We start from the raw sequence: 23,666 nt of genomic DNA on the forward strand, positions 1-23,666 counted from the left end.
GAGCAGTGGAAAGAGCACTGGCCCTGGAGTCAGGAGTATCTTGAGTTCAAATCCGGCCTCAGACACTTAATAATTACCTAGCTGTGTGGCCTTGGACAAGCCATTTAACCACATTGCCTAGCAAAAAACTTTAAAAAAAAAAGTACTGTTCTGATTCTTTGATCATTGCTCTGTCAGAAATCATGTATTATTAGTTTTATAGCTATGCTTTATATATTCCTTATATTGTCTAAATATCTGATTTTATTTTTGAATTTTTTTTTAGGTGTCTAAAGGCTGGATTTGAACTCAGGTACTCCTCACTCCAGGGCCGGTGCTCTATCCACTGTGCCACCTAGCCGCACCATATCTGATATAGTTTAAAGAGCTAATATACTTACTACAAGTTTTTTTAAATTTTTTTAATAAGGCAGTGAGGTTAAGTGACTTGCCCAAGGTCACACAGCTAGGCAATTCTTATGTGTCTGAGGCCAGATTTGAATTAAGTCCTCCTGACTCCAGGGCCAGTGCTCTATCCACTGCGCCACCTAGCTACCTTCTATTCAAGTATTTTCCCCTAGTCTATTTCTTATTTTAAATTTGGTGATAATGCTTTTCATGTATAATAACTTTTATTTTCGTATGATCCTCCAAGGCATCAAGTTTGTATTCAATAATTTCTTCTATTTCAACTCAGTTCAATTCAACTAATACTTACTGAGCAACTGCTATGTACAAAGCACTATATTAATAATAGGGATACAAAATGAAAAACAAAGCAGATCTACCCTCAAAGGAGCTTACATTCTCTTTGGGTACAAAGGAGAGGGTACAGTATTTAAAAAAGTATTACATAAAGTAAAGCAAGGCAGAGAATACTCACTTGGGACAGGGGAAAATCAGGAAAGGTTTTGTGGAGGATATATCATCTGAGTTTTGCCCTGAAGAAAATCAAGGATTCTGAGATTCAGAGATGAAGAGAGAAGATTCAAGGTGGAGGGGAGACTGGCCAGTGCAAGGGCCAGAATGGAAGGTCACCTTCAGGAGCAGCTAGTAGCAGTTTGGTTGGAGGGTACAATTTGTAAAGGAGAGTATTAGACAACAGCTGAGGAGTTTGTGCTTCATCTTAGAAGCAAGAGAAAGTCTCCAGAATTTTCACACAAGAGAGTGATAGTGTCTGAGTTGAACTTTCAAAAGGTTATTTTGGCAGCAGATTGTGGAATGGATTGGAAAGGGCTAAGATCAATTAAGAGATTGTTGCGATAGTTTTAAGGAGAGTGGATGAAAATCTAAATTACTATAGTAAAATGAGAAGTTTGGACTAGGTTGTTTCTAAAATGTCTTTTAGCTCGAAATAAATAACACGAAGAAATGAAACTTCAAGTTATTTCTTTGGAAAAGAATTTTTATTCCAGTTATGTAAGCAGCATTAAAAAAAAGTCTTCCACTAGTTAGCAACAGGATTAGACATAGTTAAATCTGAGGTTTTAAGACACATCCACTTTGGTTTTTGACCAGCCATGGTATTTATACCATGCCAGATCAGATTATGGATTAAAAATATCCACAAAGAATTCTCTCAAACTACTTTTAGTCAAACAGTTTCAATCTCCTTTCCACCAGATTTTTCAAGAGGGATGCTAAAAATCAAACATGTGAAGTACAGGTGACATGGGTGACCTCTACGTAGAAAGAAAAATTTGTTTTTTCTTTCTAACAATAAAGTCAATAAAGTGAGAAGTTTTCTGTAAAGAATAATCTTAGATGGGTCACTTGATTGGTGACACTGCTCAACTATCTTTCTGAAGAGATGAAAAAAAAGACTTCAAAATAAAATATCTTAGTTTATTTATTTGCTTATAGTTAATGCCTCTAAAACTGGGCTGACAAGATAAAAAATTTCAAGAGGAGTCATTTTCCTCTCTAAGGAAGAAGAAAGTTCTTTGCTCCTTCTGTCCTGCCACATGCTGTATCAAATTCATGGCATAAAGTACGAAGAAAAAAACATAGGTCAAGGATTTGACCTCTGAATTAAGATTTTAAGCTTGGAAAGAACATTGTGATACAAGATGCTAATATTGCAGATTTGTCAACAATCAACTGTAAAGTGGATAAAAAGACAAGGACTTTCAGTCCTTTTTTTAATGCAGACTAAATTCTATTATAATAAACTCCAAGGGACTACAAACATCCCTTTGCCAGTATATCCTTTGTCTTTGATTTGATACCCTAAGAGTTGGACAGCACTGCCCACAGTTATACAAGATTTTTTTTAATGTAGAGTCTTTAGAAGGCTATTATTTAATTTTTACTCTTTAAACTTTGAAACCTTATTTCAAAAACTTTAAAATTAAAGACAATATTAGATTGCTTTCATTCTGCTTACCACAGACATGTGATTACCTTTTATGATATATCTGAAAGGTATAGTTTACCTTTTCATTTACAGTAGGATTTTTGTGTTTGTTATCAAATATTGAATAACAATAAATTTTATATGACTATGTAAGTTGTATTTTTTCATAAATTTGCTTTTAAATTACAATTACAAATTATTTCAACAACATGTAAAAGCTAAGATATTGAACTTTAAGACAAATTACTTTGAAGACCATGTTTTCTGACCAAAAAACTTCCTCTTCATCTAGTAGCTTGCTGACATGGAATTGTGAAATCCTCCAAGCACTTACCCACATGTACTCCGGATAGTCAGACAAACGTTTTAACCCTTCAATAACAGTATTCCTGTCTTCTTCCCACTTCCTTTTGCAGAACACAATTTCTAGAAAGTACCACGTCCAGCCAATAAGGGGTACATAAAGCAGTTCTTTCTTAGCCAGGACTTTAGAGCTCTGGAGATTTAAAAAAAAAAGAAGAAAAAAAAATATATACATATGCATAAACAAAGTAAAAAAAATCAATGTTAAAATAGGGAGAAATTCAGGATGGATTGTCAAGAATATAGAACATTTGATATAGAATCAAAAGATTCTTATTACCATGCTAGTTTCCCTAATAATTTGCTCATAATATCAGGCAATCAATCAGTCTTTATGCCTCAGTTTCTTCACCTGAAAAAATGAGGATAATACTATTTTGGTCTGAAAAGGGGTCTATATAGACCAAAAGGTCTTACCTTGGGTTCTGTGATATTGGTTTTAAAAATATTTTTATAAATTAATTTCGATATAATTGGTTTCCTTTGTAATTCCATGTCTTTGAATTTATAGTTTTGAAAACATTTTTCCATGGAATTCATCACCAGACTGTTGGAGGTCCATGACATAAAAAAGGTTAAGAATCCTTGTTTTAGAACATGATTTATCATCCGATAGATCATGATTGACCATTTAATAGTTAATTATAACCAGAATGATGCCAAAGAAATAAACTACCATCGTGACTTTTGGGTAGCTTGGCAGAATTCTTAAGAGAAACAGGAGTTGTGACTATAGACTGCTATACACCTTGTAGACAATCTTCTTCTAAACTTTTCAAAAGATATCATTATCATGAACCAAATCCATTAGTTCCAGAATTCTTATCCTGACAGAGTGAACTCAAGACTCTGGAGAAATTTTAAAATAGCTTCTTTCTCACAAAGAGTTTGGGGACCTATGAATTAGAATTTAAACTTAGAAATACCATTGTAATATAAGGTTTTAATATTATAGATTTGTCACATGGCAACTGTGAGGTGGATAAAAGGACAAGGACTACAGAAGGTACAGACTAAATTCTATTACACTAAATTCTAAGGGACTCCAAAGAGTCCTTTACCAGCATATCCTTTATCAAGCTAGTCACCCCCTTCCCCTTTTATATATCCTCCTAACCATAGATGTCACCTCCTACTTTATTGAGATCAGGATCATTAATGTAATGTTAATGTAATGTGTAATCTCCTTCAATTTCCCTCCTCTGCACTTCAAAAAGACCATGTATCTTCAGTTATTTTCTTTCCTTTCTCTTCCTTCTTGGAAAATAAGTAGTTCTTCTCTTTGCCAAGACTAATTTCTTCACCTATGTCTTTGATTACATACCTTACTACTTTGCTCCAAGATGCTGTTCTATCAGTGTACCTGGGGAACTGCAGGTGCACACAGGTATGGTTTCAAGTAATTAACAGACTGAAGGCACCCACAGGATTCAGATTTTGTCAAAAAAGTATTTGTTAAGTACTTCCTATGTCCTAGGGGCTGTGCTAAATTCTGAAAATACAAAAAAGGGCAAAAACAGTCACTCCCCTCAAAGTTCCCATTCTAATAAGGTAGTACAACATGCAAAATGACTAGATATATACAAGATATATATATATATATATATATATACACACACACACACACACACACACACACACACACATCATCATCAGCTAGGCAGCACAATGGATCTAGAGTGCCAACCCTGAAATCAGGAAAACTCATTCTTGTAGAGTTCAAATATGTCCTCAGATACTTATTGGTTATTTGACCTTGGGAGAATCATTTAACTGTTTGCTTCAGTTTCCTCATCTGTAAAATGAGCTAAGGAAGAAATGGCAAACCATGCCAATATCTAGCAAGAAAAACCAAAAATGGAGTCATGAAGAATTGAACACAACTGAAAATGAATGAACGAGAGAGATAAATGTAGATGTAAAGTAATCTCAAAGGGAAGCAACTAGTAGCTTGGAGGAACCAGGAAAGGTCTCCTGAAGAAGATTTTTAAAGAGATCAAGGTGAGGAAGGAAAGCATTCCAGTTATGGAGAATAATCAAGGAGATAGATGAATTGTCAACTAAAGGGAAGAGTAAATAGAATAGTGAGGTGGACTGTAGCCTATGTGGAGGAGAGTAACATGTAAGAATGGAAAAAAGTAGGTTATAAAGAGCTTTCGATGATGAATAGGAGTTATGACTACATGGAGTAGGGGAGTGACATAGTCAAACTTATACTGCAAATAAATAACTGGCAAATAAACACTTGGAATGGTAAGAGATCTGAAGGAGGGAAATCAATTAGAAGACTAGTGCTATAGTCTGTATGAGAAGTGAAGGGGGATTGAACTAGGGTAGAACCTAGTGATAATTCCAACAAACTTTGCCAGAACCTCAAACACAGAAAGTGCTGCTATTTTTTGTCTATGTATCCCCAAGCACTAGTATAGTGCTTTGTATATGATGGGCTTTTAATAAATACTTTTTTCTTTGTGTGCTGGGCTTTTGATGGAGCTTGGGGGAATGTACCTTTTTCACCTGTATTTTTTTTAATAATTGACTATTGTTTAGCATTAACAATTACATTCTTCCATGCTCTACAGATCCTGGTTTATTTGTGGGACTATTCAGTTATGTTCAGTTGTGTCTGACTTTTTGTAACCCCATTTGGGGTTTTCTTGGTAAAGATACTGGGGTGGTTTGCCATTTTCTTCTCCAGCTCATTTTACAGATGAGGAAACTGAGGCAAACAGGGTTAACTGACTTACAGCTAGCAAGTGAATTTTGAGTGCTGAATCTGAACTCAGGTCTTCCTGGCTCCAGACCTGGTGATCTATCCATTGTGCACCTAGCTGCCCTATTTGAAGAATTATACATTTTAATTACCCTGATATCTATAACAATTATTCATTATCTTATATTTCATTTTTTCCCTCTAATCTTTTTCCTTCTCTCCTTACCTACACATTTGTTCCCTCCATCCTAAAATAACTCTTTCCTTTGATTCCACTACCCCTTCAAGCTACCAACATTTTGTTTCAGAACAAAAGATGTTCTGAAGCAGTTTGTACTTGCTGAACAAGCACACTTCCTCATCCCTTGCAATTTGGCTTCCACTAGCACCCGCTTTTTTGAAACTTCTTTCTCTAAGGCTTTTCACTGATTTCTGGAGTGCCAAATCCAATGGCCCCCTAGTCATTCACCTTGCTCTCTCTGCAACATATGACATTGCCTTTATTGATAGTCTCTAGTCATCTCAATTCTATTTTACTTGCCTTCCTTTTTTTTGCTCCTACATCCACAACATGTCTGACTACTTTGCTAGCTGCTATTTTTTCCTGTCCTCTATCTTCAACATTCATTCTTTTGATAAGCCAATCTACACAGGCATCTGGGTGGTATAGTGGGTAGAAAACTTATTCTGGACTAAGAAGTACCCAAGGTCAAATCCAGCCTTAGATATTTACTAGTTGGATGGCCCTGGGTAAGTCACTTAACTTCAGTTTCCTTAACCATCAAATAAGTAAAATAATAACACCTTCCTCCCAGGGTTATTGTAAAGATCAAGTAAGATAATTTTTGAAAAGCACTTGCAAATAATAGGCTGATTCCTTCCTTCTTTTTTTTCTTTTCTTACTTTCATTGCTTAAGCCACTGAAATCATCTACTAGCCACCTCTGACATATACTCAAAGCAACTTAATTTTTTCCAGATATATATTCCTGTTCTTGATTTATCTATTTCTTTTAATGGCTAACATGCTGTCATCTGTGTCACTTTTTAATTCTTCCCCTCATCTCTATATCTAATCATCTTCCAAGACCTCTTTGGCAGTTCTATTTCTGCAGTGTTTTTCATCATTGTTTATCCAACTGCCCCCAAACTCTTCCAGATCTCATCCTGATATAGACCCCCATTCTTTCTGCCTCTAGTACTTCCTTCTAGCTAATCTATCCTATAAACTGTTATCAAAGGGATATTCCTAATGCATAAATCTTCTCATTCTCAGAAGTTAGGAATCACTCCACTGTTCATAACCCATCACTGAATCTTCATTCCCTACCAAACTTTATCTAAATTCCAGAGCTTAATGGAGCTGTATAGCCAACTAGCCTCATCCTAATCACAAATTTAAACAGCATCTGCATATCTGGCTGGCTTGCATATATAAAATGTATACCACCTTCACTTTACAAGATGCATTAAGATGCTTCATTAAGCCTGAGAGAGAGAGACAGGAGTTGCCAAGTACCATCTCTACCTCTACCTCCCCTAATATTGGTGGAGGCAGCTCAGGGAAGGGAAGAGGTATTTATAGAGTGCCCATTATATGCTAAAAACTGTGCTAAATGTTTATAAATTGTATTTTATTTATAAATTGTATTTTATATTTGTATTCAATTTATTTATTCTATTTACACTTATTTATACTTATAATATAAATATGTTTGTATTTATATTATAAATATTATCTCTTTTGATCCTGACAACAGCTCTGCCAGGTGAATGTTGTTATTATCCCCATTTTTTGCAATTGAGGAAAATGAAGCAAACAGAGGTGGGGTGACTTGCCCAGAACCCTGGGTCCCTAAGTCAAAAGAATGGGAGCAGTTCCCAGCCATCTTCTCCACCCAAAGCCCTACTTCTAAGTCTGGCCTGCAGCCATCAACCAAATGAGTTACCCCTGTAGAGAAGTAACCTGGAAGCTACCTCATCAGGAGCCCCAGCTGCTGAAAACTCAGAAAATGGTTCCTGCCCTAAAACCCTTAGCATTTGTAAATGGTTTTGGTAATAGAAATGGAAATGATTTTATCAATTTAAGTGACAATAAAGAAGCAATACAATAATGGTATACCCTAAGAACCAATGGGTCTACCTATCTGCCTGTAGATGGAACTTCCTATGTTGTCTCTCCATGGTAAAATGTGAATTCACTGAGAACAAAGACTATCTGGCTTTTATCCTTTATCCCCAAGGCTTAGCCCAATAAACAAATAGTAATATCTAAGAAATGCCTGTTTTCTTGTTCATTCAGTCATTCATTCAAATATTTCATTCAAAGTTCAGGTCAAGTGCAATTTCCCCTAAGAAGTCTTTCTTAGTTTCCCTAGTTGCTACTGTTTTCTCACTTCTCAAATTATCTTATATTTATCTGTGTAAATGTTGTATAACTCTCTACTACCCTCATTCTGCAGACATTTTGAGGACAAAAAATTGACCCTCAATTTGTCTTTGTATTCCCAATGCATAGCACAATACTTTCCACATGGTAAGCACTTAATAAACATTTATTGAATTGAATTATTGGATCGAGGAATCTCTCACTACTACTACTAACCTTTATATCATGTGCACTTCAGTCAAATTGGCCTGTTCACTTTTTTAAAAAAATTTATTTATTTAAGGCAATGAGGTTAAGTCACTTGCCTAAGTTCACCCAGCTAAGGCAATTATTAAGTGTCTGAGGATGGATTTGAATTCAGGTCCTCCTGACTCCAGGGCCAGTGCTCTATCCACTGCACTTACCTAGCTGCTCCCCATCCCCTTTTTTAAAAACATAGCTCATACTTTTCCATCTCTGAATCTTTGCTCATTTTGATTACTTAGAATGCTCCTTTTCCCCTATATCAACCCCCAAAGCTCTGTCTGCTGAAATTATAACCATTATTTGAAACTCAAAAGTTCGCTCTTTCCTGAAGCTATCTCTCCCCTTAGGGCCTTTATAATTCTTAAAGCACACTGTTAGTATTTGTCATATTCAGTTTTGTATTAAAGTGTCGTTTACAAGTCTTCCCTTAAGGGATTAGTTCACTGAAAGTAAGTATGGATCTCACCACTATGCACAGTGATTTGCACACAATATCCAGATTTGTTTTCTATCAGTTATTTAGAGTAGTGATTTTTATTTCTTATCTCTAAACTCAGAAAGGATAAATTCTCTGTCATACCCTAGATCTTGCCATCACTCACAAGAACCATCCTGAAAACCCCTTATCTAACCATAATCTATTGACCTTTCACTTCTCCCTCAGCCTTCCTTTTTATAACCCTACTCTTTGACCCACAAATCCCAATCCCTCAACCTCTTTATTCTCTCCCAGGCCCTTTCCCCTGCATTAGCCACTCTCTCCTCTTCTCCCCATTCTTGATTCCCTGGTGAACTGATTCGACTCTACACTAACCTCTTCTCTTGAATCCCTAATCTCCTTATATATGACTGATTCCATTCAACCAAATCAATCTTGGATCATTCCTACCATTCACTGTCTTTATGTCTGCTTATGCTGTTGAACAAAAATTGAGAAAAATCGCACAACCATTCTACTACAAAATTTTTTTTAGGTTTTTTTTTTTTTGCAAGGCAATGGGGTTAAGTGGCTTGCCCAAGGCCACACAGCTAGGTAATTATTAAGTGTCTGAGGCCGGATTTGAACTCAGGTACTCCTGACTTCAGGGCTGATGCTCTATCCACTGTGCCACCTAGCTGCCCCGTTCTACTACAAATTTACTACATAATCTCAAGTTCTCACTACTATATTTCCCTTGTCAACTCATTATCCTTTCTCCACAGCTGTTCTTCCAAACCTTTTCATTACTCCTTAAATCTCCTCTTTTAGCCTTCCATGCCACCTTTCTCCTGTTCTCTACAGTTGAGATCTGTTTCACATTTTATAGAACAAAATTGAGGTCATTCACCATAAACTCCCTCTTCTCCCCCCTTTCTCATCTCTTACCAGCTTCTGACACTTTTTTTGCTCCTGCACCTGTTTCCCCATGATGAAGTGGTCTTACTCTTACCAAAGTTGATGATATTCCACCTGTCTCTCCCTACAGATTGCCTCCTCTGTCATTCCCCACTTTTTCACTTATTTTCAATCTCTTTCTTTGGGCTCATTTTCTACTTCCTACAAATCTGTATGTACACATCTCCCCTATCCTGAAAAAGTTTTCATTTGATCCTTTCATCTCTGCTAACTATCCCCCTATTCTCTTCTGCCTTTGCAGTGAAACTCAAAAAAGTTATTTATAATAGGTGCCTCCTTTCTCCTTACTCTCTTCTTAATCCCTCACAATCTGGTTTCTGACTTTATTCCACTGAAACTATTCTCTCCAAAGTTACTAATAATATCTTAGTTGCCAAATCCAATAACATTTTTTCAATCCTCATTTTTCTTGAGGTCTCTTAAGTCTTTGACACCATTGTTGACCACTCCCTCTTCAATAATTCTCTCTTCTCTCTAGGTTTTTGAACCCCAGTTATTTTCTATCTGCCTCATTGGATCTCCCTTCAAATCACATCCTCTAAACTGTGAGGGTCCTTCAAGATTCTGTTGTGAATTCTCAATATCATCCTCCCATTCCCTTCTCTTTGATACTCCACTGTCTCAGCCCTCATATCCAAACTGTTGCCAAGGTTTAAAGATTTCACCTTTTCAACATCTCTCAAATATGACCCCTTCTCTCCACCATTTTAGTGTAGGACCTTATCACCTCATGCTTGATTATTTTAATAGTCTTCTGATTGGTCTGCCTGCCTTGAGTCTCTCCCAGCCTCCATCTAGCCATCATTCAGCTACCAAAGTGATTTTCCTAAGCATAAGTCTGATCTTGTCATCTACTCACCCCCACTGAATAAACTCTAGTGGCTTCCTATTACCTCCAGGTACAAATACAAATATTTTCTGTTTGTCATTCAAAGCCCTTCATAACTCAGCCCCCTTCTACCATTCCAGTGTTCTTATACTATATACTTTTCTATCCAGGCACACTGGCCTTCTAGCTATTCCACAAACAAGACACCCTAACTCTCAACTGTAGACATTCTCTCTGGCTGTATCCCAAGCCTAGAGTACTCTTTCTCTTCTACTTTGACCACTGACCTCCCTACCCAAATCCCATCTTTATGGGAAGTTTTTTCAACTTCTCTTAATTTTAGTATATCCCTCCATTAATTATTACCTATTTATCCTATATATGGCATACTTGGTATATATTTATTTGCATGATGTCTCTCCCATTTAGCTTGTAAACTCCTTGAGGGCAGAAATTGTCTTTTGTCATTCTTTCTTGTACACCCAGAATTTAGTACAGTGTCAGAAAATTTACTATAGTCAATACCACCTTCAATTCAATAACATATGTCTGCTTCCAATCTTCTGGAATGAAGGGAACAAAAATTAAAAAAAAAAAGAAAACCTAAAATATGCTTAGATTAATGATGCATCCAATTCAATGAAGATGCAGTTATGGTGACTAGGTTGTCAGAGTAGTAGAGTTAAAGTCTGGAAGATCTGAGTTCAAATTCTGCCTCAAGACTCTTGCCAAGGCATGTAATTCACTCAGACACTTAGTTGGACAATTCACATAATTCTCAAACACAGGTTCCTCAACTAGGAAAAAATAAAAGTACTTACCTCACAGGTTGTTGTGAGAATCAAATGTGAAACACTTAACATTTATAAAGTATTTTGCATACATTAAAATTAGCTATTATTATCAATCCCATACCTGCTTTCTATCTTCTAAGAAAAAGGGAAATAAACATTAAAGGAGAAAACCTGTAGAATCACGAGAATTTCTCAGAAGCAGACATTTTAATTATTGATTGTTTATTTTAATTATATTATTTTTGAAACATGTTTTCCTGGTTCAGTTTCTGAGCTACTCACCCCCAATACACCAAATCGTTCACACATGGTCCAGCCACATAGGAAGTCAATTTCAAAGTTGTGATTAAGGATGATGACCACATGCTCTTTTCCAAACTTGGCCACTGTTTCCTGATCTGTGAATAAAGTACATTCTGTGCCTGACCACCATTCCAGAAGCATGACTAACTCTAGAGAATATAAAAGAAAGGAAGGCCATTAATGGAGTAATAATGAAATTATACAAAGTCTTTGCACCTGACCTCCTTGCTCTGTCAAAGTAGAGCTGATATTCTCTTTAGAGCAGGGTTTCATAATTCTATATTTTAAGTAATATCTCCCCCCATCTACTACCCCCCCCATACTTCCCACTCCCTGGTCTTTGTAATCTAGTGAAACCAATGGATCCTCTTCTCAGAATAAGGATTTTAAAAGCAGAAAATGAAATACATAAAATTACAAGGGAAATCAGTTATATTGAAGGCAGTCATCAAAATTAAAAAGTACAAGTTTAAAGACCCAGGTTAAGAACCCCTTGGCTTTAGAGCACTGTGTTCTAGAGTTCTTGGCTTTTTAATTTTCTCATCAAAAGACAGTTTTAAAAACATTAATAAAAGGAATAACAAAATTATATATGAAAATATCAATTTATCAATATACATAAAAAGTTTTTTATATGATACAATATGTATTTCTATTAAAAACTTAAAAATTCAATGAAAATATAAGAATTCAATGAATCTTTCCCTTAATATTTTAAGTAGTATATATCTCAAGAGCTAGTATTTTATGTTATATAGATAAACTAGAGTCCTAGATCAGGGATAAAGCAAAGATGTCCATGTCACCACAACTATTTAATATAGTTCTAAAAATGTTATGACATTCTGACCAGAAATTCAAGGAATAGCATAAGCAAAAAATAAAATAAAATTATTACTTTTTTGTTAATGATGGTATAACTCAGAGAATCCTAGAGAGTCTATTAAAAATTAATTGAAACAATAATTTAAGCAAAGTCATAGGACATGAAATAAATCCATATAAAATCATAAAGCATTTCTATATATTACCAATAAGAGAAATTCTATTTATACAAAAATATACAAAATACTTGGGAGTCTACCTACTAAAACACATACTAGAGCTATATGAATTTAATTACAGACCAAAATATTTGAAGAAATGTTAGTTGCTCACTAGTAGGACAATTGTATTATAATAAAAATGGCAATATGAAATTAATTCACTTATTCAGGAATGTCAACAAGGGTCATATTATGTGACAGGAATTATACTAAGTAAGCATTAAGAGAGACAAGAAACAAAAATGAGTCTTTCCTCTAGAGGAACTCATAGTTCAATGGGGGAAGACAACAAGCAAGCAGCTATGTACAAATGAAATGTAAACAAGATAAACTACAGATCAGCATCTCAGAGGGAAAGCACTAAGATAAAGGAGGACTAGGAAAAAGGACCTGCAGATGGAATTTTAGATGAGACTTGAAGGAAGCCAGGAAGTTGAAATAAGAATGGAGGCACTTCTAGGTATTAGGGACAGACAGCCAGTGAAACTTCCCAAAGTTGGGAGATAGGGTGTCAGTATGGAGGCCAGTGTCACTGTATTGAAGAGCTTTTGCAGGAGAGGGGTGGGGAGTAAGGTGTAAGAAGATCAGAAAAGATCAAGAAGAGCTTTAAAAGTCAAACAGAAAATTTTATATATGATTCTGGAAATAATAGAGAGCCAGAAGAATTTATTCCATTAGGGAGTAACATATCAGACTTGTACTTTAGGAAGATCACTTTTATAGTTGAGTGAAGGAAGGACTGCAGTGGGTAGAGACCCCTATGAGGTCTGAAGAGAGTTAAGGAGAGGAGAGAGGAGAGAGGAGAGAGGAGAGAGGAGAGAGGAGAGAGGAGAGAGGAGAGAGGAGAGAGGAGGGAGGAGAGAGGAGAGAGGAGAGGAGAGGAGAGAAGTGGAGGCACCAATTGTAGGCATTTAACACAAAAGACAAGTGGCAACTGAACTGACAGTAGAGACAAATGGATCCTATGAGAGTCTTTTGAAGATGGGGAAGACATGGATATGTTAGGAGTCAGTAGGGCAGTAGCCAGTGGACAAGGTGAAACAAAAAATAAATGAGACAGTAGGGATGACAGAGGAAGCAATCTCTTGGACAAGATGGGATGAAATGGGATCATTTCTGCATGTAGAAGAGGAAGCTTTCCCATGGGAAAGGAAAGAGCCACCTCTGCAGAAGAGACAGAGGTGAAAGAAGAAATGGGAGCAGAAGGTATCTATGAGATGATGATGAGAATAGATCTTCAGTAAAATGAGATATGGTTCTCAGCTAATAAGGTGGATCAGAGAACCATGGAAAGTGTGAGAAGTGATAAAAAGGTTTGGAAAAGCTGCTGTGGAGTGAGAAAGTGAGTTAATTAGCAAGATATAAAAGGATCACCTTGCAATAGTGATGGCCCAGTTGAAGTTATATAACATAAATCTATAGTGGACCCAAGTCAGAATGATTCCATGATTTTATTTGCCTTCACCCAGCAGCACAGCATAAGAGTAAAAGTAGTGAATGATGGTAGTGAATCAAGGTCAATGTTTGGTTGGGCAAGATCATTTCTATAATAAGGGGGGAAGAGAGCAGTTTAGAGTTGAACTGGTTCACTGAGGATTTGAGATAGGGAAAGAAAAGCATAGCTTAGTACAGGAGTAATGGTCTAGGAAAAAATTAAAAGTTCAAGGGGTTAAAAGTCACAGTATGAATAAAGAGCTGAGTTTGGTAATGAGGAGGGAAAGGTGGAATGACAATAGATTGTGATCAGAAAACGGAATTTCAGACCTCATGAACATGTCATCACTTGTGGGTGATGACATTAATAACCATTTATTTGTATGTGACTAGGAATAGAGGAGCAAGTCATGGGAAATAAGGAGATTGAACTATGAAGTTAGAGCAAGTATCTGAAGGGATATTGCAAATAGTATAAGGACAAGAACTTGAGGGAGCAAGAAATAAAAGCCAGGCTCTGAACTCACTAAGGAAAATAAGGAAGTATCTTGGCCCAAAAATTTGATTGAGTGGTAGAAAAGAATTTCATGAACCTCAAAGGAGGAGAGACTACTGTGATTGATGGTGGTAGGAGAGAATTTGTGAGTGAAGGGAAGAGGTTAAAGAAGGAATGAGTGAAAGTATAGCTAGTGTTGGAAAGGGCTGAAAATATCAAAATTAATATTACTTCTAGTTTCTACTATACAAGTTTAACTGATTTTATGCTATATTAATTTTATAGCTGAGTCAGTTTTTCCTCTCAGTTAGATTAACATTATAAGTTAACTTTTATCATCCCCAACAAGCCAAAATGTTGTACATCCTTCCCTGTTCTTGTTCAATTAAGAAGGGTCTTCTCTCCCTAATAAACCCTTCTAGGCAACAGTGAATTGGCTAACTCAGGTCTGCTTACAAAATCACAAGATAGAGTTGGCTCCCATAAAACAATTTTAACATTCTTTAATTGTCAGAAAGAGGTCATCATTAGCCCCACGTGGGTGTGCTAGCATACTTTCTTTAAAACATCTAATTCTGTTGTCCCTATCCCACAATACTGTCTATATTGTAACCAATCACATTATCTTCCCCACCTACTCAATTGTGGGCTCCTCAAAACTGCATTAAGGCTGGCAAGTCCTACTTCTGGGTCCTTGGTCATTGAGAGAGGCCAGTGACCTAAATTTATTGGTATTGCTACCAAATAAGTTGATTTAGATTACTGTCTCTCTCAATTTACCTTAATTTTCAAATATATCAGGATGGTTAGAGATGTTGTGTTATTAGGTGAGATTTACCTCTTAATGAGAGATAGAAGATAGAAGAAGATGGAAGGAATAGGAAAAGATTTGAGATGAAGTTGTCTATGGAATAAATATGCCCGAAAACATTGTGGAAGGCAGTAGGACAGTAGGGTATAGGGTGGGGTCAGATCAGATGAAAAGCAATTACAGTGACTAGAAGACTGGTAGTGTCTTTGTAGAAACAAAGAAATTAGTACGAGGGCACTTGCACCTAAATGTAATAGAGCTTATTTAGGGGAAAAAAAATTGGAGCCCCTTATGCATCCCTGAGAGCAGAGTCCACTCATTATTTATAGATTCATTAGCCAACAAAACAATTGTCTGTGGACAGACAATGAGAAGTGTCAAGGGAACTAAGAAGAGCAGGAATTCTGAATAACTTGTTTGGACAAGTTTTTCTGATATTAAATGAAGAATCTGATGTAATTCTTTTGAAGTATATTGGGTTTTATAAAGTAAAGTAGTGAAACAATATTTTGGGGTATAGAAAATGTTAGTCATGGAAATGAGAGGAAATGATGGGTTACGGTTCAGAAAAATGTTAAATAATAGTTGGAAAGTATTCCAACAAGTATGGTCTGATATGACTATAAAATAATTCTATTCAAAGGTCACATACCCAAGATTGGAAGGTCAATTTGGAATATTTTTGGATTAGGGACTTAATGTGAGATATGAAAGCACAGGAAGAATTCTGATTTTGGATAAGAACACATATTGTTTTTCTGAGGAGGCATCACTTGGAATAATGTGATGAGTTAATGGAAACTAGAATCACTGGGTTTCCAGGGAAAGAAAAGATCTAATACATATGAGGTTACATGGTGAAAAGTGAGAACAGAACAGTTTTTTTTCACCCCATGAATGGTTTTGATGATCAGATTTAAGAAAATTCATTATTTTACTATTATGAAGTGTCAGAGAGAGAGAGAGAGAGAGACAGTCCTAAATCTTCCAGTTTCTTGGGAACCCTGAGAAGTTCAGAGAAAGGAAGACTTTAGGACTGGCCTCATGTGAATTGTATTATCCTGTTCCTTTGAAATGAAGAAGCAGATCCTATTGGTGACTGGGGATTCCTGAACCTGATGGGTCAAGTCAGCACCAAAAGGGAAGGACAACATAGTTGCTACTACTCAAACGTTGGTGAATCTCTTTTGTCAGTGGGGAGTTCCCCTTATTGAGGTGATCCAAAGATCAGGCTTTTACCACAAAAGTAATGAAATAACTTTCATAAATCCTAAGGATGAATGGATAATTTCACATGATCTATGTATGGAGAACAGGACAAGGTCCATATGTAGTTGGATCCCCTAAATATGTCATTTAAGTATTTGGAAGGAGAATGGGTTATATGTCAATGGTCTACATATGTTCCTTTTCTTAAATCTAAGTGGGAGAGTTCCTGTATGGTTATTTGCCAGGAAAAGGAGATTGTGACCTGTTAATATCTGATGAGAGGACTTGAATTCTTCATCCATGTAGAAGGGAACCACTCCTCCATATTAGAACAAAGTCAAAATAAAGATTCATTTTTCTAGGCTATTTTGTGCATTGTGGATACCAGGACACATAGATGGAGAAGTAAAAATAAACAAATAAATAAAAAACAACCACTGTAAGTAAGAGTATAGGTTTTTTTAAAAATTCACGTGGAATGCCATGAAATAAGGTTCCTGGACTATCATGATTATTGAGAATAGATACACTAGTTGGGGATTTTATTCAGGTGTTTCTACTTCCTATTTTGTTCTAGGTCTACATGACATGGTGAATAATACAGAATTTTGTAATAATGGAAAGAGGAATCATTGTAGCCTTGGTCATTACTGAGACTACTTGGAATTCACATACAAAAGAAAAAAATAAGTATTTATATTAACAAATTTATAGAATAAAAAGGAGATGCATGTTAAGAGTAAGAAAAGTATCAATTAGACATCTTTTAGTACTGCAAAAAGATAAATGGTCACGAACTTCAAAAACAGGTCTTAACCATGAAACAGGCAGAACAAAAACAAAAGATAAACAGTTCAGTGTCTTTGTCTTTCCTGACAGTTTTTAAGGAAGCTTAATTTTAGGTATCATATAAAAAAGTGACAGTCTGCAATCACTTGGTAGAAATAGTATTAGGAATTTGACTCTGTTACTTTGTGTTTGTCTAGCTACCACAGGAAGCCTTCTGTAATCCCTCTTAATTCCAGTGATTTCTCTCAATTATTTCCTATAACTTCTTTTGCAAATATTTTTTTGCATGTTGTCTCCCATTAGATTTTAAGCTCTTTTTATATCTCTCACAATTAGCACAGAGACTGATACAGAGTAGGCACTTAATAAATGCTTGTTAATTGACTGAAGTGACCTCTTTGCTCTGTGCTCCCCAGAACAACAGCTATAGTTGTAGGGTGATGAGAGACACCCACTTAGCAACATTAAACAAAAGGCAATCAAAGACATGTACAATCAGAGAAAGCGTTGGGCTGGCCATGTACTGAAACTGAGAAGCAACAAAGACCACCAGTCTGATGGTCTACTGATACCCTTGAGAAATTAAAAGAACAAAGGAAAGGTTTCCAGAGTATAGATCCCCTATAGAGATTTATGTAAAGACACGAACAACAACACTACAGGATAAGAAGGCATGAAATTACACTCTGCGATAATAGGATTACTAACACAGGTGAAATGAAATGCACCTAAGCATTCTGAACAAAAGGTCACAGAAGAGAGAAAGTAATTGCAAAAACATTCTCCAACACTGATATATGACTAGTTGGGTACCCTCACTGGCCTAAACTAATATTATTATTCTACCCAATGCTATTCTCAGAGCAAATTATAATCACAAAGATTTTACATCCAAACTGAAGGAGTTTTTAGGCCACATAAAGACTATATTATGAGTTCCCAGGAACCTTTTGCCAGCAGAGGCTGGAGGACTACAAGTCTTACTACAGAAGGAGCTCTATTCTATCTCTGGCTATAAAAGAAGTTTAGGAGTTGGCCTGCAGAGAAACAACAGGGCTGCTACTGATGACAGCCCAAGGGCAGAGAGATAGGGAGAGATCTGCTGGGAACTAGGATTGGGCCAAAGCGAATGCTGCCAGCTACTTCAACAGCCAACCTATCCTGGTATTCGTATGCAGTGCAGTCCCGTAGACAAATTACCCAGAATGGACGTGGGAGAGGACCCCTATCTACCAGATGTCCCCTTTCCCCTCATGAATAAGTCTCATTTTTTTTTCTGACAAAAGTGTCTTTGTCTGTTCCAGGAAATCAAGACTTAAACTTGCTTCCCTTAACTCAGCTACCTAGTGGGTTCTGGACATTAAAGTAGGTGTAAAAAGGCCCCCCCAGGTGGAGATTTGGCAAGGTCCCAAAAGAGACTGCCCTGCTGATCAGAGGGAGGCTCTGCCAAGCCAAGCTACCCCAGTATTCTTATGCTTTTCTAGGCTATAATTAAGTAAACCTACAAGAGTCTCATTTTGTTTATTTATTTTGCAAGGCAATGGGGTTAAGTGACTTGACCAAGGTCACACAGCTACTTAATTATTAAGTGTCTGTGATCAGATTTGAACTCAAATCCTCCCGACTCCAGGGTTAGTGCTCTATCCATGGTGCCACCTAGCTCTCCCTCTCATTTTGTTTCAACACCAAACCTAAACTAACAGGATACTGGCCTGAGTCAGCTATGCTCCTCATAGAAGTAATCATAGGAAGTTGGTGTATGAGTGGCAATATGTCACTGGTGAAAAGATGGACTACATCATCATTTAATTTTTACATATGACATCTCTGGCAGGGTAAGCAGGAAATTCATATTATTCATCATCTCTAACACTGAAAACATAGCATGCATAGCATGTGGGCCAGGTATACCTGTGCATGATCTCATGCTGGTGGCTACAGTAAAAAGGCATTCCAAAAATTAGAAATGAGGGACCAGCATTCTTGAGTGTCATTCAGAAGCCTTTTGTTTGATAATTTTTTTGAGAAATCTCCATGTCAGGAAAAGAGATTTATTCTTTTGTCCCTGTGTATGTTGACTATTCTGTTCACCTCATAACAGCCAATTTTCAGGAAAAAGGGATGCATGTTTGCCTACATGGCCATGAGTGTTTACCACCTAATCAATCCATCAACTAACAGAGTATCAGTTCTGATGTAGCTGAACAAAATGGGAGAGTTACAGAAGCAATCTGGCTTTGCAAGAACAATAGAGGATGCAAAAATATGGGGACATAAAGAAAAGTCACAGGATTAATTAGAAAAATGAAGGTCAAATTAAGACCAGTTGGAGCTGTAGGAACAACAAAGGAGAAACAGATACTTGCGGAAAATAAAAGTGTGGGCCACAAATAGTAGGTTAAAGATGAAGTAACACCTACAATAATGGGAAACAATTTATTTCTCAGTGGGAGATTGAATACAAATACATGTGAAAATCCCCTACAAAGAGCCAAACTTAAAGGAATTTTTAAAGGTTTTCTTTGTAGTTTTTTTGATTAAGAGATAAATATAAAACCACGTGGGATTATTTTCTTCAGGAGCAAGCTGGACAAACCTGAAGGATGTTGGAAATGAACAGAGCAACACTAAGGTTGTAGTAGCAGCCCCACTTGCTGTCAATAAGATGCTGTGAACCTTGAAAAACTGTGTATCATTTCTTCTCTACAAGTCTTTCAAAAAAGATGCTATAAAGCTTCCCTCCTCATATTCTATTATTCAGATGCCCTCTGCCATTGTCTTCTCCTTCACCTCAGTCTCACATGAAGTAGCCTTACTCCTATTAAGGCAAACCCCTCTATTTGAACAAGTAATCTCATTTCTTCCACTCTCCTCTAATATTGTTTCCTCTGGTATCTGCACTATCATTTATTTTCAATCTCTCTCTATCTGCTAATTTATTCTCTATACTTTCTGATAAACATGTCCATATCTTCCCCATTCTGAAAAAAATCTTCATCTGATCTTCTATCTCCAATAATTATTGTCCTATATCTCTTCTGCCCTTTATGGCTAAACTCAAAAAAGTGCTTCAATTTTGTTCTCCTCACACTCTCTTCTTCCAACCTTATCTTTCCACCAAAATTATGCTCTCGAATACACATTGAAGAGCAATGTGTTAGAAAACTAGATAGGATGGGGAAAGCAAGGTTAAAAAAAGGCTTTTTGTGTCAATATTCTTTGATCCGGTGCTGTTCCACAAACAACACACTCCATCTCTTGGCTCTGAGTGTTTTCTTTGGGCTATCCTCCACATCTGGGGTTCTCTCCCTCTTCATTTCCTCCTTCTGCCTATCCTGGCTTCCTTTAAGTCCCAATTAAAATCCCATCTCCTACACATAGCCTTTTCTAGTCCCTCCTAAATTGCAGTGTTGTCTCTCTATCAATTATTTCTTTTTTTATCCTGTATATAGATTATACATCTTTTTTATTTGTGCTTTATCTAACCCATTAGATTGTGAACTATTTGAAAGCAAGGACTGACTTTTGTCTCTTGGAATCCCAGTGCTTAACACAAGGGCTGACTCATTGAGGGTGTTTAATAAAAACAATAGTTTATTGATTATTTCAACCTCTTTTTCTGATGTCACAAGATCCTCTTTCCCCCATCACCTAGTAATGCATATTGTTTTAAATTGAAGGAAACTGAAATTTCTTTGCTAATTTTGAGATACTTCATGCCATAATTGATCAGGAGACAAGGCCTAATCCCAGCAAAAGTACTCAATGAAAAAAAAAAGTTAGATCCTATATAAACTATTTGGGAAAATAGGTGAAAGAGTCCTACCAAATTCCTTCTATGACACCAATATGGTGCTGATACCTAAATCAGGAAGAGCAAAACCTAGAAAGAAAATTATAGATCAATTTCCCCTAAAGAAGATTAATATAAAAACTTTAAATAAAACATTAACCAAGAGATTTCAGCAAGTTTTCACCAGGATAATACACTATGACCAGATGGGATTTTTATCAGGAATGTAGAGATGGTTCAAAACAGGAAACCAATCAGCATAATTGACCCTATCAATAATAAAACTAATAAAAACCATATGATTATCTTAATAGATGCTGAAATAGTTTTTTGACAAAATACAGCACCCATTCCTATTAAAAATACTAGGAAGCATTGGAATAGATACAGTTTTCCTTACAATGATAAGCAGTATATACCTAAAACCATCAATAAGCATTCAATAAGCTAGAAACATTTCCAATAAGATCAGGAGTGAAATGCCTGTTAACACCACTATTATTCAATATTGTACTAGAAATATTAGCCTTAGCAATAAGAAAAGAAAAAGAAATGAAAGGAATTAGAATAAGCTCTCAGGAAACAAAACTATCATTCTTTGCAGATGATATAATGGTATATTTAGAGAATCCTAAATAATCAACTAAAAAACTACATTAAACAATATCTAACAAAGTTGTAGAATATGAGATAAGCCCACATAGATTATCAGCAGTTCTATATATTACCAACAAACCTTAGCAGCAAGAGATAGAAAGAGAAATTCCATTCAAAATAACTGTAGACAAGATAAAATATTTGGGAGCCTATCTGCCAAAACAAATCCAGGACCTTTATGAACACAATTACAAAACACTTTTCACACAATTAAAGTCAGACCTAAACAACTGGAAAAATATCAATTGTTTGGGGGTAGGCCGAGCTAGTATAATTAAAAATCACACACACACACACACAGAGAAGAAAGAAAAGGGAACAGTTAGGTGGCACACTGGCCTTGGAGTCAGGAGGACCTGAGTTCAAATATGACCTTAGACACTTAATATGTACTTAGCTGTGTGACCTTGGGCAAGTCATTATCTTGCAAAAAACCCAAAAAAAGGGGGAAGGAAAAAAAAGAAAAAAAAATACTGTGCTTATTAACTTTAGTTTTGGGGCAGCTAGGTGGCACAGAGGATGGAGTACTGGACCTGAAGTAAGGAGGACCTGAGTTCAAATTTGACCTCAGACACTTAATAATTACCAAGTGGTATGACCTTGGGCAAGTCACTTAACCCCACTGCCTTGCAAAAACAAAAAAGACAATTCTTTCTAAAATAATCAATTTATTCAGTGTCATAATCAAACTACCAAAAAATTATTTTTTAAACTTTATAAAAAAAAGGTACAAAATTATCTGGAAAAACAAAAGATCAAGAATATCAAGGGAATTAATGAAAAAGAAATGCAAAGGTAACTTAGCCATACCAGACCTAAAACTATATTATAAAGTGGCAATTATCAAAATTATTTGGTACTAAGAAATAGAGTGGTAGATCAATGGAATAGATTAGATAGACAAGGAAAAATAAAAAAACAACTATATAATCTTCTGTTTGATAAATCAAAAGACTACAGATTCTGCAGAGGAACACACTTTTGAACAAAACTGTAAATTACTATGGCAGAAATTAGGTATAGACCAACATCTCACAACCTCTTCCAATATAAGGTCAAAATGGGCATATGATTTAGGCAAAAAAGATGATCCCATAAAGCAATTAGGAGAAAAAGGAATAATTTGTTCTAGTTATGGAGAGGAGAGGAGTTTATGATCAAACAAGATATAGAAAACATTATAAAATGAAAAATGGATAATTTTGATCATAACAGATTTTTAAAAATGAAATGCAGAAAACTGGGAAACTATTTTTCTTAGCTAGCTAGTGTTTTTGATAAAGGCCTTGTTTCTAAAATACATGGAGAAATAGGAAAAATTTATAAGAATACGTCAGTCCCCAAATAATAAATGTTCAAAGAATATGAACAGGCAGTTTTTCGAAGAAATTAAATCTATCTAGTCATAAAAAAAATGCTCTAAACCATTATTGATTAGAAAAATGCAAATAAAACAACTCGGAGTTACCAGATTAGCTAATATGACCAAAAAGAAAATTAACAAATGTTGGAGAGAATGTGAGGAAACTGGGACACTAATGCACTAATGCATTAATGAACTGATTCAACTTTTCTGGAGAGTAATTTGGAACTATGTCCAAAAGGCTATAAAAAACTCTGCATACAATTTGAACCAGCAATACCACTACTAAGTCTGTATCCCAAAGAGATCACATATTATTAAGATAAATAATGTTAAAAGAAGTTAAGAACTTTGATTAGTGCAATGGTTCCAGAAAATTAATGTTGAACCCTAGCTCCAATATGTTGGTGGAAAGGATGAGATATACAATTCCAGTTATTTAAGGTTATCTTAGCAGTGTCTGACTTCATGACATGGGGTTTTCTTTGCAAAGACACTGGAGTGATTTTCCAGCTCCTTTTCCAACTCATTTTACAGATGAAGAAACTGAGGCAAACTGGGTGAAGTGACTTGAAAGTTTCCAGATAAGAACATTATATGACAAATTTCTTTTCCTTGACTATAATTTTGTCATAAAGGAAGGCTTTTATTTGGGGAAAGGGAACAAAGGAAATGGAATGAGATCTCCTATATGCCAGCCA

The 23,666-nt window shown here is 36.0% G+C and overlaps 1 protein-coding gene across 4 annotated transcripts in view; it reads right to left on the minus strand.

The window, feature by feature from the left end:
- Positions 1-23,666, minus strand: part of AGPAT3 (1-acylglycerol-3-phosphate O-acyltransferase 3) — a 163,665-nt gene that overhangs the window by 10,170 nt on the left and 129,829 nt on the right. For all 4 annotated transcript variants that reach the window (XM_074213869.1, XM_074213872.1, XM_074213870.1 and 1 more), the window contains exons 4-5: positions 11,347-11,516; positions 2,670-2,831 (exon numbers count right to left, since the gene is read on the minus strand). In XM_074213869.1, the coding sequence (XP_074069970.1) occupies positions 2,670-2,831; positions 11,347-11,516 (332 nt within the window). The remainder of the gene's footprint in view (positions 1-2,669; positions 2,832-11,346; positions 11,517-23,666) is intronic.

Source organism: Macrotis lagotis, chromosome 1 (assembly GCF_037893015.1).
Source record: "Macrotis lagotis isolate mMagLag1 chromosome 1, bilby.v1.9.chrom.fasta, whole genome shotgun sequence".
NCBI lineage: Eukaryota > Metazoa > Chordata > Mammalia > Peramelemorphia > Peramelidae > Macrotis > Macrotis lagotis.